Source organism: Salvelinus namaycush, chromosome 5, assembly GCF_016432855.1.
Source record: "Salvelinus namaycush isolate Seneca chromosome 5, SaNama_1.0, whole genome shotgun sequence".
In the NCBI taxonomy this organism is placed as follows: domain Eukaryota; kingdom Metazoa; phylum Chordata; class Actinopteri; order Salmoniformes; family Salmonidae; genus Salvelinus; species Salvelinus namaycush.
Window position 1 is genome coordinate 54028686 of NC_052311.1, and position 15589 is coordinate 54044274.

Here is a 15589-nt window from a genome sequence, read left to right on the forward strand (position 1 = left end):
TGAAAATGCCCAACGAGCATTTAACATCATACAACAGAATCTGTATGATTTAAAGCTGATTCTAAATTCGGGTAAAACAAAATGCATGGTATTTTCAAATGCCAGGCATGTTACAAATCATGTCATTGCTACATTGGCTGTAGAGCAAGTTAAAGTGTACAAATATTTGGGTGTGTGGGTTGATGATAAGCTGAGCTTCACTGTGCATGTAGAGAACTTGATAAGGAAGCTCAAGCTGAAAATAAGATTTTATTACCGGCATAAGGCTTGTTTTTCTTTTGAGGCCAGGAAGGAGCTCGTACGATGTTCATTACTGTCGGTTTTAGATTTTAGTGATGTTATATATATGCAGGCCTCAGCCACTACCCTGAGAGCACTTGATTCAGCGTATCATGCAGCCCTCGGGTTCATTACAAATCAGAAATGTCTAGCACATCATTGTGATCTCTACAGTGCTGTTGGCTGGTCGTCATTGACCTTGCGTAGGCTTGAACACTGGTATACACTGATTTATAAGGCCATATTGGGTAAAATGCCATTTTATCTCTGTTCTTTTTTAGTCAGGTCAGTAAATAAATATCAATTACGGTCCCATTCTGATTTGCTTCTAACAGTACCAAAAATTTGAACAGGTCATGGTAGAAATAGTTTTAGTTACTTAGCACCGTGGTCCTGGAATTGTCTCCTGAACATTTTAAAATGTGATGATCTAGTTTCGTTGGTGGAGTTTAAACACTTGATCGATGTATATATCATAGAAGAGTGTAATTGTTTTTAGGCCAGCTGTTTTTAGTCAAGATGTTTGTGTTTTTAATGTAATATGTAATTGTTGTACTGTATGTGTGTTTATAGTTTTGTTTAATGTTGTGTTAGTGTATGTAAGTTTTGTCTGAAACTTTGTTCCCCTTGCTGCTATTGGACCAGGTCTCTCTTGGAAAAGAGATATTATCTCAATGAGAAAAAAACCTGTATAAATAAAGATAAAATAAATGTAAAACATATCTTATCATTCATATAAACTGTTGTACACCAACAGAAATGTAAAATATAAGATTGTTTCACTCCATTGTTTGTAAACAAACACTGTATAGCTTAAAAACTATAGTGTTGATCTCATGGATGGTCAGTCTTTGCATCCATAGCTACAGTATGTATATGAATATGGAGCCAACAAGGTTATACATCTGTCGCAGTGCCCTTGAGCAAGACACCTAACCCCAATTGCTCCAGAGGCCCTGGACAATGTTGACCCTGGCCGTGACCCCACTCCTGCATGTATGTCAGGGGGAGTTAGGATATGCAAGAAACACATTTCCATTACAAACTTGAACAAGTAAAAAATTATTATTAGAATTAGTGGTTCCATTTCTCCAGCCCCATCCCTCAGCTGTTTAACCAAACAGTGGCGGGGTGGCTCCTTTTTAATTGTTTGAACTGCAGATTGCCACGTTGACTATTCAGGTTGATTTTGAATGAAAGCACACCACCTTGACTAATAACAATACTATTTCTGTCTTTCTACAGACAAGGAAATGGAGCCAACAACAGAATATAGCTATTCCTCCTACTACGATGATACAGAAGGGTTATATAGATCAGAGCCCTGCAACAATGCCAATGTGAAGGAGTTTGGACGGGTGTTTCTGCCTACACTCTACAGCCTGGTCTTCATCGTGGGCTTCATCGGTAACGGCCTTGTTGTCTGTGTCCTGGTGAAGTTTAGGAGTATCAGAAGCATGACAGACCTCTGTCTCTTCAACCTGGCTCTGTCTGACCTTTTCTTCATCATCTCCCTGCCTTTCTGGTCCCACTACGCCACTGCAGCCGAGTGGCTCCTGGGGGACTTTATGTGCCGACTGGTAACCGGACTGTACATGCTTGGGTTTTATGGCAGCATCTTCTTCATGGTGATCTTGACAGTGGATCGCTATGTGGTCATAGTCCACGCTCACAAAATGCCCAGGTTCAGATCAGTCAGAGTAGGGGTCACTCTGTCTCTGTTCATGTGGGCTCTCAGTCTCTGTGCCTCTCTGCCTACAATCATCTTCACAAAAATAAATAATGAGTCCGGGCTTACAACATGTAAACCAGAGTATCCAGAGGGTAGCATGTGGCGCCAGGTTTCTTATTTAGAGATGAATGTCTTGGGTCTACTTCTCCCTCTCTCCGTCATGGTGATCTGCTATTCCAGAATCGTTCCGATGTTAGTCAATATCAAAACCACCAAAAAGCACAAAGCCATCAAACTGATAATCATCATACTAGTGGTCTTTTTCTGCTTTTGGACCCCATACAATGTGGTCATTCTCCTGCGTTATCTGGAGACCCAGAGCTATTTTGGGGACTGTACAACTCACAAGAACATAGACCTGGCAATGCAGTGGACAGAGGTGCTAGCGTTCACACACTGTTGTTTGAATCCGATCATCTACGCCTTTGTAGGGCAGAAATTCATGAGTCTTGTCCTGAAGTTACTAAGAAAATGGATGCCAATGTGCTTTGCCAGGCCTCATGTTAGTGGGTTGTCTGAACGAAATATCTCAGTCTATTCCAGGTCTTCTGAAATATCATCTACAAAACTGCTGTAGTTTGACTTGTATGCAGACACAATTCGAATATAAAAACTCTGAGAAGGGAAAAGACAGTAAAAGATGTAAGGAAAAGGGGGATTTCTTTGAAAGTGTGGCACTCAGCAACCCTAGCTGTGAATCTATGCTTACAGTAGATACTGTAGATATCAGTTGCTCTTTTGTATCTTAACATGCTCCAATTCCTTTGTTGATAGATCCCTTTAAAGAGTGTTAGTTGTGTCCTCATGTGGTATTGTGTGAAGTGCGAAAAAAGTAAAGAAATTGACATTATGTACAGTGCATTCGAAAAGTATTCAGAACCCTTCCCTTTTTCCAAATGTTGTTACGTTACAGCCTTATTCTAAAATTGATTAAATTAAATGTTTTTAACATCAACACCTCATCAATCTACACACAAAACCCAATAACGACGAAGTGAAAATAGGCATTTTCAAATTTTTGCTAATTTATTAAAAATAAAAACAGAAATACCTTATTTACACAAGTATTCAGACCCTTTGCTATGAAACTTGAAATTGAGCTCAGGTGCATCCTGTTTCCATTGATCATCCTTGAGATGTTTCTACAACTTGATTGGAGTCCACCTGTGGTAAATTCAATTGATACGACATGATTTGGAAAGGCACAAACCTGTCTCTGTAAGATCCCACAGTTGACAGTGCATGTCAGAGCAAAAACCAAGCCATGAGGTTGGACAGGATTGTGTCGAGGCAGAGATCTGGAACATTTCTGCAGCATTGAAGAACTTTGGAAACACCAAGACTCTTCCTAGAGATGGCCGCCTGGCCAAACAGAGCAATCGAGGGAGAAGGGCCTTGGTCAGAGAGGTGACCAAGAACCTGATGGTCACTCTGACAGAGCTCCAGAGTTCCTCTGTGGAGATGGAAGAACCTTCCAGAAGGACAACCATCTCTGCAGCACTAAACCAATCAGGCCTTTTATAGTAGAGTGGCCAAATGGAAGCCACTCCTCAGTAAAATGCACGTGACAGTTTTCCACTTGGAGTTTTCCAAAAGGCACCTAAAGGACTCTCAGTCCATGGGAAACAAGATTCTCTGGTCTGATGAAACCAAGATTGAACTATTTGGCCTGAATGCCAAGTGTCACGTCTGGAGGAAACCTGGCACCATCCCTACGGTGAAGCATGGTGGTGGCGGTATCATGCTGTGGGGATGTTTTTCAGCGGCAGGGACTGGGAGACTAGTCAGGATCGAGGGAAAGATCAACGGAGTACAGAGAGATCCTTAATGAAAACCGTCTCCAGAGTGCTCAGGACCTCATACTGAGGTGAAGGTTCACCTTCCAACAGGACAACAACCCTAAGCACACAGCCAAGAAAATGCTGGAGTGGCTTCAGGACAAGTTTCTGAATGTCCCTGAGTGACCCAGCCAGCGCCCGGACTTGAACCCGATCTAACATCTCTGGAGAGACCTGAAAATAGCTGTGCAGCAACGCTCCCTATCCAACCTGACAGAGTTTGAGAGGATCTGCAGAAAAGAATGGGAGAAACTCCCCAAATACAGGTGTGCCAAGCATCATACCCAAGAAGACTCGAGGCTGTAATCGCTGCCAAAGGTGCTTCAACAAAGTACTGAGTAAAGGGTCTGAATACTTATGTAAATGTGATATTTCCGTTTTTTGTTTTTTTCAATTTGCAATAAAAACAGTTTTTACTTTTTCATTATGCGGTATTGTGTGTAGATTGATGAGGGGGAAACTATTGAATCAATTTTAGAAGAAGGCTGTAATGTAACAAAACGTGGAAAAAGTCAAGGTGTCTGAATACTTATAGTTATATTTGTTAAAAAATGTAAAGATTGATTCACCTTTTTTCTTCCATTTTTGAGTTTGTATGTTATAGCTTTTTTCTTCTAAGAATGTGACAGAAACCTGACTGGGGCGTTTGCTTTTTAACAAGCTAACCACAAAGCTATGCTGTGTTTTTTTGAGGGGGACTAATAAATGTCACAACACTGCTGTCTGTTTTAAAAAAATCACAAATAAAAAAGCTGAGACTGCTGTTTTGTAAATAGACAACACACTAAGATGTGGCATGAAACTTATATACATGACTGGCTAGGATTTGTGATTACCTTGTCTTAATTTTTACCTTGTCTTCAATAACATGTTTTCTTTTTTATTTCAAACCACACTTTTGATAGTTTGTTCATGGTATAAGATATTCTGTATGTAATGGGCATTTAGAAAATCTTGTTCAGTGACATTTCCCACCTGCACCTTTACTTGATGTTAACTTATTCAGCATGGTCTACATGCACAGAGAAACATCACTTCACACCAAAACAACTAAAACAACACAGGGACATAGCCTTGACATAGATTACATGAAATAAGGAAGTGCGACTCAGAAAACAGAAGTGTTAAGGAAAGTAAATGGCCAGCCAATCTCGTTAAACCACAGAAAATGCATTGTTGAACGGATCTTTCTACGAAACGCGTATTGTCAAACCTCATCTAATATGGAAGCAAACTATTGTAAGATAAGCACAAGAGGCTGGAAAAAGCCCAGAGCAGTGCCCCTAAATCATGTAAAAGATGAAGTGCCTTGCTCAAGGGCACAACGGCAGCAGGCGGCACATGAGGTTCTGATGCCAGCAACTCTGTGGTTGCCGGCACACTCGCACCAGATTTCCCCATCAGCCCTGAGATTCAAACCGGCAACCCTTCGGTTACCAGCCTAACTCTCTAACCTCAACCTCCTTCTACTACTACAGACATAACCCACACAGGACTACATCCAGGTATGAAAGTTACGGAATTTACTTTCTAAGATGTTTAAGATGTACTCTATTCATGTGTATCTTTCCATCTGAAGAGCAGTTCAAAGCAGCATCTACATGCGTGACAGATATCTGTATGTTTGGTGATGTTTCCCTCACCCACACTCATTCCCAGACATTTAGTTAGAGGGCCATTACAGGAAATCCACACTCACACCTCAGCCTGCTCAATGCAGCAATGCAAAGAAAATAGTTATCTAGAGCACACCTTACTAGAAAAAAGTTGCAGTCATTGGTACAAAAGAATAGAGTAGAGAAAAAGAGTTGTTTCCCGGCCAGACTGTTTCAACCAGCACACACGTTGTCACCAGAGGGAAGGTTACAGCATTCAACCTGTACATCAGAAAAGAAGAGATTGGGGTAAATAAAATATATTTTCACTTCATGATAGCGTGCATATAGACATACAGCCTACAAATATATACGCAGGCATAGACAGTCTGTGAAGGGGTGTTAGCCTCACAGGAACTACAAAATGGGGTCGGTAAACAGGGGGTGTCAGTATTTAACAGGTGATTGTGGTTTGGGTTGTGGTTTGATTCTGGTTAGGATTAAAGAGGATGTAGAAATAGTCTTCAGATCCAATACTTGTTTTTGTATCTGTCAATACATACATTGTGAGGGAAAAAGTATAGTTTTGAAAATGTAATTTTTTAATTTTGAAACATTTTGTTTTAAACAAGACATTGTATTAGTACATTAATATGGCCCTACGGGGTAACAGCTTTTAAAAGAAATAATGAGCGTGTCAAGGCTTTTTAGCTGTTCTTAGAACAAAAAAATGTCAGTATTCAGCTTACATAACCTTGACAACGACAGTAATAAATGCCTTGTTAGACATAAGATTTCTGAAGATGTATTATAAGGGGCTGTTTCTTTGTCATCTCCAAGTATGTAAATTAGGTTAATTCCCAAAGGTTGTTTCGAATTACCCATTTCTCTTCATATCAGTCATCATGGTGTTTTAAAATGTATCATTACACTCTGTGATTCATTTGAAAGCATTGTAATTAATATGAAAGAATCATTACCCAAGTTAAAACACAGTTACCATGTAAACTTATAGTTTACATGTTGCTAAAGTATTACGTAATACAAGTATGATACCATAATGGAGTACATTGGAGGATGAGTGACAAATAATAGCATTAACATTTGAAGTAACATACGATTTTATAATCTCTGGCTGTGTGCAGGTAACCATTCAGAACAAAAGGCATAGAATTAGGAACTAGAATACTAGAATGGACATTAACCTTCTAATGATGGGATAAAAGCCAGCCATTTTGGTCAGGGGGGATAAGATATGTGTAAAATAATGAATTTAAAGAATGTTTCTGCACTGTATGTTTGTTAGCTAGCTAGCCAGACAGTTCGAGAGGAATGATTCCATACATTTTTCAAATTCTATTCAAACAATGCAGTCAATCCACATCCATACACTGGCTGATATCAGTTGATGATAGGACTTAGACACGTTGTAAATGCAACAAGTGCGTATATTGTATCACATAATGGCACTCCTAGCTTTCCAAGAAAACAAAAACCTTTTCAAGTTTTATTGTGCACAAGTACAGTGCACAAGTACAGTGAAATGCCTTTCTTGCAAGCTCTTTCCCAACAATGCAGTAATCGATACCAGTAGTACCATAAAATAAAGTAAAGTAGAACAAAAACACACGAGAAATAGAAATAAGAAGAACACGAGAAAGTAAGTAAGCTATATACAGGGTCAGAGCCAATACCATATACAGTATACAATGTGCAGGGATACTGGAGTGGTAGGGGTAGATATGTATACAGTGCCTTGCAAAAGTATTCATCTCCCTTGGCATTTTTCCTGTTTTGTTGCATTACAACCTGTAATTTAAATGTATTTTTATTTGGATTTCATGTAATGGACATACACAAAATAGTCAAAATTGGTGAAGTGAAATGAAATGAAGAAAAAAACTTGTTATAAAAAATTATAACAAAAAAAAAACTGAAAGTGCTGCGTGCATATGTATTCACCCCCTTTGCTATGAAGACCCTAAATAAGATCTGGTGCAACCAATTACCTTCAGAGGTCACATAATTAGTTAAATAAAGTCTACCTGTGTGCAATCTAAGTGTCACATGATCTGTCACACAATCTCAGTATATATACACCTGTTCTGAAAGGCCCTAGAATCTGCAACACCACTAAGCAAGGGGCACCACCAAGCAAGTGGCACCACGAAGACCAAGGAGCTCTCCAAACAGGTCAGGGACAAAGTTGTGGAGAAGTACAAATAAGGGTTGGATTATAAAAAGATATCCGAAACTTTGAACATCCCACGGAGCACCATTAAATGCATTATTAATTTTTTTAAAGAATATGGCACCACAACAAACCTCCCAAGAGAGGGCCGCCCACCAAAACTCACAGACCAGGCAAGGAGGGTATTAATCAGAGAGGCAACAAAGAGACCAAAGATAACCCTGAAGGAGCTGCAAAGCTCCACAACGGAGATTGGAGTATCTGTCCATAGGACCAGTTTAAGCCGTACACTCCACAGAGCTGGGCTTTACGGAAGAGTGGCCAGAAAAAAGCCATTGCTTAAAGAAAGAAATAAGCAAACATTTGGTGTTCGCCAAAAGGCATGTGGGAGACCAAACATATGGAGAAGGTACTCTGGTCAGATGAGACTAAAATTGAACTCTTTGGCCATCAAGGAAAACGTTATGTCTGGCGCAAACCCAACACCTCTCATCACCCAGAGAACCCAATCCAAACAGTGAAGCATGGTGGTGGCAGCATCATGCTGTGGTGATGTTTTTCATCAGCAGGGACTGGAAAACTGGTCAGAATTGAAGGAATGATGGATGGCGCTAAATACAGGGAAATTCTTGAGGGAAACCTGTTTCAGTCTTCCAGAGATTTGAGACTGGGACGGAGGTTCACCTTCCAGCAGGACAATGACCCTAAGTATACTGCTAAAGCAACACTCGATTGGTTTAAGAGGAAACATTTAAATGTCTTGGAATGGCCTAGTCTAAGCCCAGACCTCAATCCAATTGAGAATCTGTGGTATGACTTAAAGATTGCTGTACACCAGCGGAACCCATCCAACTTGAAGGAGCTAGAGCAGTTTTGCCTTGAAGAATGGGCAAAAATCCCAGTGGCTAGATGTGCCAAGCTTATAGAGATATACCCCAAGAGACTTGCAGCTGTAATTGCTGCAAAAGGTGGCTCTACAAAGTATTGACTTTGGGGGGGTTAATAGTTATGCATGCTCAAGTTTTCTGTTTTTTTGTCTTATTTCTTGTCTGTTTCACAATAAAAAATATTTTGCAACTTCAAAGTGGTAGGCATGTTGTGTAAATCAAATGATACAAACCCCCAAAAAATCTATTTTACTTCCAGGTCGTAAGACAACAAACTGGAAAAATGCGAAGGGGGGGTGAATACTTTCACAAGCCACTGTAGGGGTAAGGTGACTAGGCGTCAGGATATATGATAAACAGAGTAGCAGCAGTGTATATGATGATTTTATGTGAGTGTGTATGCGTGTGTGTAGTCAGTATGAATGTGTGTGTGTGTTATGTGTGTGTGAGCAAATGGTGGTTGTGTGTGTGTTGGAGGGTCAGTGTGAGTGAGTGTGTAGAGTCAGTGTAAAAATGTAAATACAATAAAAGGCTCATTGCAAATAGTCTGTGTAGCCATTTTGTTAGCTATTTAGCAGTCTTATGGCTTGGGGGATAGAAGCTGTTCCGGAGCCTGTTGGTGTCAGACTTGTTGCTCCGGTACCACTTGGTGTGCCGAAGGGAGAGAGAAGAGTCTATGGCTTGGGTGGCTGGAGTCTAACCATTTTCCTTTCACATTGCCTCATATTGAGATCCTGGATGGCAGGGAGCTCGGCCCCAGTGATGTACTGGGCTGTCCGCACCAACTTCTATAGTGACATTTATAGACTGTTGACATACTTACTGAACAAAAATATAAACGCAACATGCAACAACGATTTTACTGAGTTACTGTTCATATAAGGAAATCAGTCAATTGAAATAAATTTGTTAGACCCTAATCTATGGATTTCACATGACTGGGCAGGGGCGGAGCCATGGGTGGGCCTTGGAGGGCATAGACCCACCCACTTGGGAGCCAGGACCACCCACTGGGGAGCCAGGCCCAGCCAATCAGAATGAGTTTTTCCCCACAAAAGGGCTTTATTACAGACAGAAATACTCCTCAGTTTCATCAGCTGTCTGGGTGGCTGGTCTGGTTTTAGAGGCTATTTATACAGAAACTTGACATAAAACCCTTATAAACTGTGTTTATAATTATATGTTCATATTTTAGATTGACAATAATTATATTGCACAATTTCTAATATCATATGCCTTTAACATGTGGTTCTGATATCACATTTCCACATATGTAAAATCAGGATTATGCCTCTACTGCCATTCATTCCAATAAGACTGGTTTGGATTTCTCCTTGACCAATATGGCTTCCATTTAAACCCATTCTGGAAATTTGAGTGTTTATGACATAGCCCTAGTAGTAATTTAATAGGATCTCTATGACAATAGGATGCACACAATACAGCATTGATTGTTAACTAACAATTCACACCATCCTTTTTTCCTCAGTAAGATGAACACAACTGAGGCCACCAGCACAGACGATTACTGTGGCCATGACAACTATGGCAGCCCCTGTAGCACTGGCACCAGTCTAACCCAAGGGTCCAACTACCAGCCCATTCTCTTCTACCTGGTGTTCACCCTGGGTCTGACAGGCAACAGTCTGGTGCTCTGGGTCCTCCTCAAGTACATGAAACTGAAGACCATGACAGACATCTGTCTGCTGAACCTAGCACTATCTGACCTGCTCCTCGCTCTCTCTCTGCCTCTCTGGGCCTACCAAGCCCAGGGCCATGAGTTTGAAGGGGACAGTCCGTGTAAGATCATGGCTGGTGTCTACCAGGTGGGCTTCTACAGCAGCATCCTGTTTGTGACCCTGATGAGTGTGGATCGCTACCTGGCGATCGTTCACGCCGTGGCCGCCATGAGGGCCAGGACGCTGCGCTACGGAGCGCTGGCGAGCATCATCGTCTGGGTAGCGTCCATCAGCGCTGCTCTCCCTGAGGCCATCTTCGTAGCGGTGGTGAGGGAGAATGACGAGAACAGTGGTACAAGTTGCCAGCGGATTTACCCAGAGGACACAGAGAAGACATGGAAGTTGTTCAGGAATTTTGGTGAAAACGGAGTGGGGCTCGTCCTATGTCTGCCCATAGTGGTCTTTTGTTACATCAGTATTCTCACTGTACTACAGAGGTTAAGGAACTCCAAAAAAGACAGGGCCATGAAACTGATATTCGCCATCGTGGGTGTGTTTGTAGTCTCCTGGGTCCCTTACAACGTTGTGGTTTTCCTCCAGACCCTTCAGATGTTTGACATTGGGAATAGCTGTGAGGCTTCAACGCAGCTTGATACAGCTATGGAGGTGACAGAAACCATAGCGCTGGCTCACTGCTGTGTCAACCCAGTCATTTATGCTTTTGTAGGAGAGAAATTCAGAAAGTGTTTGGGCACTGTGCTCTCTAGATATCCGCTGTGTAAAAAGCTCAGCAAACATGCAATGATGAGCAGCAGAGGATCAGAAAACGAGACTTCTAACACACCTGTGTGATTGGAAGTATCGTCTTTCAGCAGTACATTGCTGAAAACCTATTTGATGCATTTTCATTGACAAAAAACACTTCAGTTGGAAAGCAGCAAGTAGAGCAGAAGACCAATTTCTGTGTCGTATGGAATAATGAAGTATTCTTCTGAACACAGACTTGCATATAAATTAAGTGTAACTGTATAATATTTAACTTTAAATGTATTTTGATGACTATTTGCTAAAGGGTGATGGGCTGTTGGGATGGGATGTTTTGATTACCAATGTACTTATTTCATGTACAGTACAGGCCTGCACAAATTTTTGCTATAGCATAATATCAATATGTTTTGCATAGAGATGATCAAAATTGTATTCTTATTGTATATACACATTTTTGTTATAACATTAAAACACAACCAGGGGCAGGGTTGTGGCCAGAGGACTGCTGCTGGATGGCCGGTGGCTATCTGGCTACTCATTGGCTACATTTGCTGGCCAAATATTATTTTGGTAGAATTTTGACCCTCCTTTGATTGAGGACCTGTTTTGGTATTAACTTGAACTTGGACATCAAATCAGGAATTTGACCTTTTGAATTATTTTGAACTTTGTTGGCTGAGTAGGTATTTGTGTTCCTTTCTGGGGGGGTTTCTCAATAAATAAGCCTGTGAATTTTGTTGTGCTGAAACATATTTATTCTGCATTGTGTTGTCATTTTATGCTGCTGCTGTACCCCCCTATAATCCAATCTGCACCACAATATATTTTATTCAGTTGAAGATGCTAAATTCAAAGATGAGACAGACAACAATCCTGCTATATCTGTCAATAGGCTCAAATCGTCTTTACAGTAGGTTTACTTTAATTGTTTAATTGTTTGGATCCAGAAAACACACATATCAATCTAGTCATCATAAAATCGATTTTAATTGTTCAAAGACAGGAAGTATATCAGCAGTCACCATATTTTGACAATTGAATGCTAGCAATGATGCTAGAACTAATGCATCTCTCAGTCATGACTCAAAATTATTTCAGTCTTCAGCTAACCACTTCTCAGTAAAGTTAGTTGCCTGAGCAACACTATGAGTATGCGTCTTCTACAGGATATCCTGCTTGGTCTGCATGTCTGCTGCACAGATCAAGCTTTTGGGAGTAGTGGCACTCCTCTGTTCAAAAAAGATAATACATTAATGATCTTGAAAAAGGGTCCACAGTGTTCAATAAACTACACCTGCAGCATGGATTCCTCCAGCTTCCTGTAGTGGTCCAAGCATTCATGATGCACAGGGAATGTGCAGGTACAAATGCATGCCTTTTGGACTTAAATCTGCACTCAGCTATGCAGTATAGTTTGGCCACATCTACCCGCCCACACCACCCCCCACCCCTGCCAAACACATCTGTTGGAGAAAAAAACCCTGCAGATATAGGTTCCCTTGATCACCCACCTTGTTAAGAGTCACTGCGGCCCCCAGAACTAGTGTCACACTCAGAGAGACAACTCAACCCAGTTTGACAGTGAGTATATTATGCTTACTGAATGTGAGGGTTGGCTTTAGGATGCTTTGCAAAAGTTACTCTTCTGTGCATAGTGTTGTACAGTATCTTGAATCTTCAACACTTCAACACTTGCCATTCAAGTTATTTTCATTTATTTATTTTTTTAATGTAATTTTATTAGCAAATTTCATAAAATGAATTGCAGTCCTGTAATTAGCAATGAATAAATCAAAACAATTTCATTGGTCATTTTTTACATTTTATTTCAGGGATGAATATCACTGGATTTCCTGTTCACACCACGGCAAGGTGGGACTTTATATGTTTTATTTGACAAATAGCTCTATTTGAATATTAATAGTGTCATCAATTAATACATTTATCATAATAACTTATAATAATTACATCATTGCTGTAAATAATGTAATGTCATATTTTATGCTGTACAAAATGGGCCATTGATACATGCGCCTGTAATTGAGAAGCTCAAATCATTGGTAATGAATTTCAGGGGGAACACCACGACCATTCCCTGCAGCTCTGTGAGTGTTGAGAATGGGAATTCATCCAGTTATGCATATGGGTAAGTTAAGGTCTAAAATGTCTTGACTTTTAGAAACACACATTTTGAGGAAAGAGTACAATTGGTGATACAAGATTTCTGCCCCAATCTTCCAATCATGTTTTCAAAAATGAAATGTTGCTCATAGAAATAAAGTACTATTTGCATTTACTCCATTGTACTGTAAATATTGTTGTTGGTGGACCACATTTTGATAATAAGCACAACTTTCAGATTGTGGCTTTAAGAATGCTCATTCTTATCATTGCTGCTTGGTTCATTCTCCTCGTCTGATCTTTTACAGCACACATTTTGCAGACGCATTTGAAGTAACCACATACGACTATAGTGACTATGACGATGGTGTTTGCAAGTACAAGCCACACGGAGCCAGCTTCCTGCCAGTGCTGTACTCCCTCTTCTTCATCCTGGGGTTTCTGGGGAACGTTCTGGTCTTGTGGGTCATCCTGATGGGGGTGAAACTATGCAGCATGACTGATGTGTGTCTCCTGAACCTGGCCTTGGCTGACCTGCTCCTGGTCTGCACCTTGCCTTTCCTGGCCCACCACGCTACAGATCAGTGGGTGTTTGGTGACGTCATGTGCAAAGTGGTACTCGGCGCCTACCACATTAGCTTCTACAGTGGCATCTTCTTCGTCACCCTGATGAGTGTGGACAGGTACCTGGCCATAGTCCATGCTGTGTACGCCATGAGAGCCAGAACACGGAAGTACGGGGCCATCGCTGCTGTCGTGACCTGGCTGGCTGGATTCCTGGCCTCGTTTCCTGAGGCACTGTTTCTTAAAGTGGAGAAACACAACGAGAAAGAAAATTGTCGCCCTGTCTATGATGGACACACTTGGGGAATTTTTGGCCTTTTCAAAATGAACACACTTGGTCTGCTAATCCCCCTCGTCATCATGGGGTTTTGCTACACACAGATAGTGAGAAGGCTGCTCAGTTGTACATCCTCCAAAAAGCAGGCCATCAGACTCATTCTCATTGTGGTTGTGGTGTTTTTCTGCTGCTGGACTCCGTACAACATGACGTCATTTTTCAAGGCCTTGGAGTTAAGTGAGGTCTACTCAAGCTGTGAGAGTAGCAAAGCCATCAGACTCACTCTACAGATCACAGAGGCCATGGCCTACTCCCATAGCTGCCTGAATCCCATCCTCTATGTGTTTGTGGGGCAGAAGTTTAGAAGGCCTCTCATAAGACTGATTAACAAGGCTCCCTGCAGGATGTGTCAGTTCATGAAAAACTACCTGCCCTGGGACTTCAGAGCCTCGAGGACAGGATCTGTCTACTCACAGGCCACTAGCGTGGACGAGAGGTCTATTGACGTGTGAACAGAAACTTAACTGCAAAGACAAATACATCTAACATCACATGTACTGTTCATTCCAATACATATGTAAATACCAAATCCAGTTTCAAATGCAATCATCCGAAAATAATAGGCTCTGATTCAGGTGCATGGCAAAGTCAGGAAATTGTCACTCATCTCAGAGTTTCACACCAGGGGGTTGATTTTTACAGAAATCAACCCAATCAATATAAATTCCACAAACCATTTAATTTCCCTTTGTACAGTATTTTCTCTAGTACAGTATATCTATTTGAATATTTTTGGCACATTTTGCAAAGTCATCATTTTCTTTTAAAATGTATTGTAAATCTGCTAGCACACGTTTCCTATGTAAATACAGTGATACTTTTTGATTCTATGTAAATAAATGTATTACAGTAACTTCATCCCCTGTTGCATGTAGCAAATTATTCAAATTAAAGTACTGTCAAGATAATGTAATCAAGATATACTCAATGACCTAGATGTTCCCATGTGTCAGTGCTAGAGAATGTGTGAATGATGGTGCCGCCACAGACCGATATCTCTTACACCTGTTAGCAATCTCACCACAAAGAGTGAGACACCGATTGTGCCTTACAATGTGTACACAAAATCTAATCCTAATGTGATTCACTGCAATATTGTAACATGTCTTATATAACATGTTTATATATCATTATAATGGGGATGCAGATGACATTTAGACTTTAACACATTCATCTGTTTTACCTGCAAGAAAATATTTTAGTGGCCCCCAAAATGTGGAGACAATTGTTTTTGTTTTAAAGTTAATTTCATGCAATTCTACACATTCTGCCATGGTGTGTGAAGAAAATGTTGTAAGTTTTCTGCTATTTTGCCATTGGGCGGAGAGAAAACGTTGCAATTTTATAACACATTTCTTGAAATTCTACTCACTTTGCCATGGTGAGAGAGAAAAAAGTGCATTTTAAAGCAAATGTCCTGCAATTCTACACATTTTGTAATGATTTATGCCATGCTAATATCATATCTGAGTGAGAATGACTAAGAAAACCTATGGGGGCCCCCTGGAGGTCAGAGCCCCTGGGCAAGTGCCCTGCATGCCCGGTCGGTATTCGGCCAAAATTACTACAGAGAAAAACTGCTGATGCACAACCAAATT

General features: G+C 40.8%; 3 protein-coding genes across 3 annotated transcripts; all 3 read left to right on the forward strand.

Annotated features, from left to right (window-relative positions):
- Window positions 1-1532: 1532 nt before the first annotated feature.
- LOC120047662 (C-C chemokine receptor type 5-like) lies at window positions 1533-2661 on the forward strand. Its single transcript, XM_038993211.1, has one exon. It carries the CDS (start codon window positions 1533-1535, stop codon window positions 2586-2588), a length of 1056 nt encoding a protein of 351 aa, XP_038849139.1. The 3' UTR covers window positions 2589-2661.
- Window positions 2662-10015: 7354 nt separating this feature from the next.
- LOC120047663 (C-C chemokine receptor type 4-like) lies at window positions 10016-11053 on the forward strand. Its single transcript, XM_038993212.1, has one exon. It carries the CDS (start codon window positions 10016-10018, stop codon window positions 11051-11053), a length of 1038 nt encoding a protein of 345 aa, XP_038849140.1.
- A 1750-nt stretch (window positions 11054-12803) lies between these two features.
- Window positions 12804-14443, forward strand: LOC120047189 (C-C chemokine receptor type 5-like). Its single transcript, XM_038992719.1, has 3 exons — window positions 12804-12841; window positions 13044-13115; window positions 13399-14443. Exons 1-3 carry the CDS (start codon window positions 12804-12806, stop codon window positions 14441-14443), a joined length of 1155 nt encoding a protein of 384 aa, XP_038848647.1.
- The last annotated feature ends 1146 nt before the right edge of the window (window positions 14444-15589 follow it).

What these genes read in the sequence shown, in the direction of transcription:
- LOC120047189 (XM_038992719.1), top strand. Translation starts at nt 12,804, where the DNA reads ATGAATATCACTGGATTTCCTGTTCACACCACGGCAAG. An exon ending in CCTGTTCACACCACGGCAAG is followed by an intron (nt 12,842 to 13,043) that starts GTGGGACTTTAT and finishes AATGAATTTCAG; the next exon opens with GGGGAACACCACGACCATTC. An exon ending in TCATCCAGTTATGCATATGG is followed by an intron (nt 13,116 to 13,398) that starts GTAAGTTAAGGT and finishes GATCTTTTACAG; the next exon opens with CACACATTTTGCAGACGCAT.
- LOC120047663 (XM_038993212.1), top strand. Translation starts at nt 10,016, where the DNA reads ATGAACACAACTGAGGCCACCAGCACAGACGATTACTGTGGCCATGAC.
- LOC120047662 (XM_038993211.1), top strand. Translation starts at nt 1,533, where the DNA reads ATGGAGCCAACAACAGAATATAGCTATTCCTCCTACTACGATGATACA.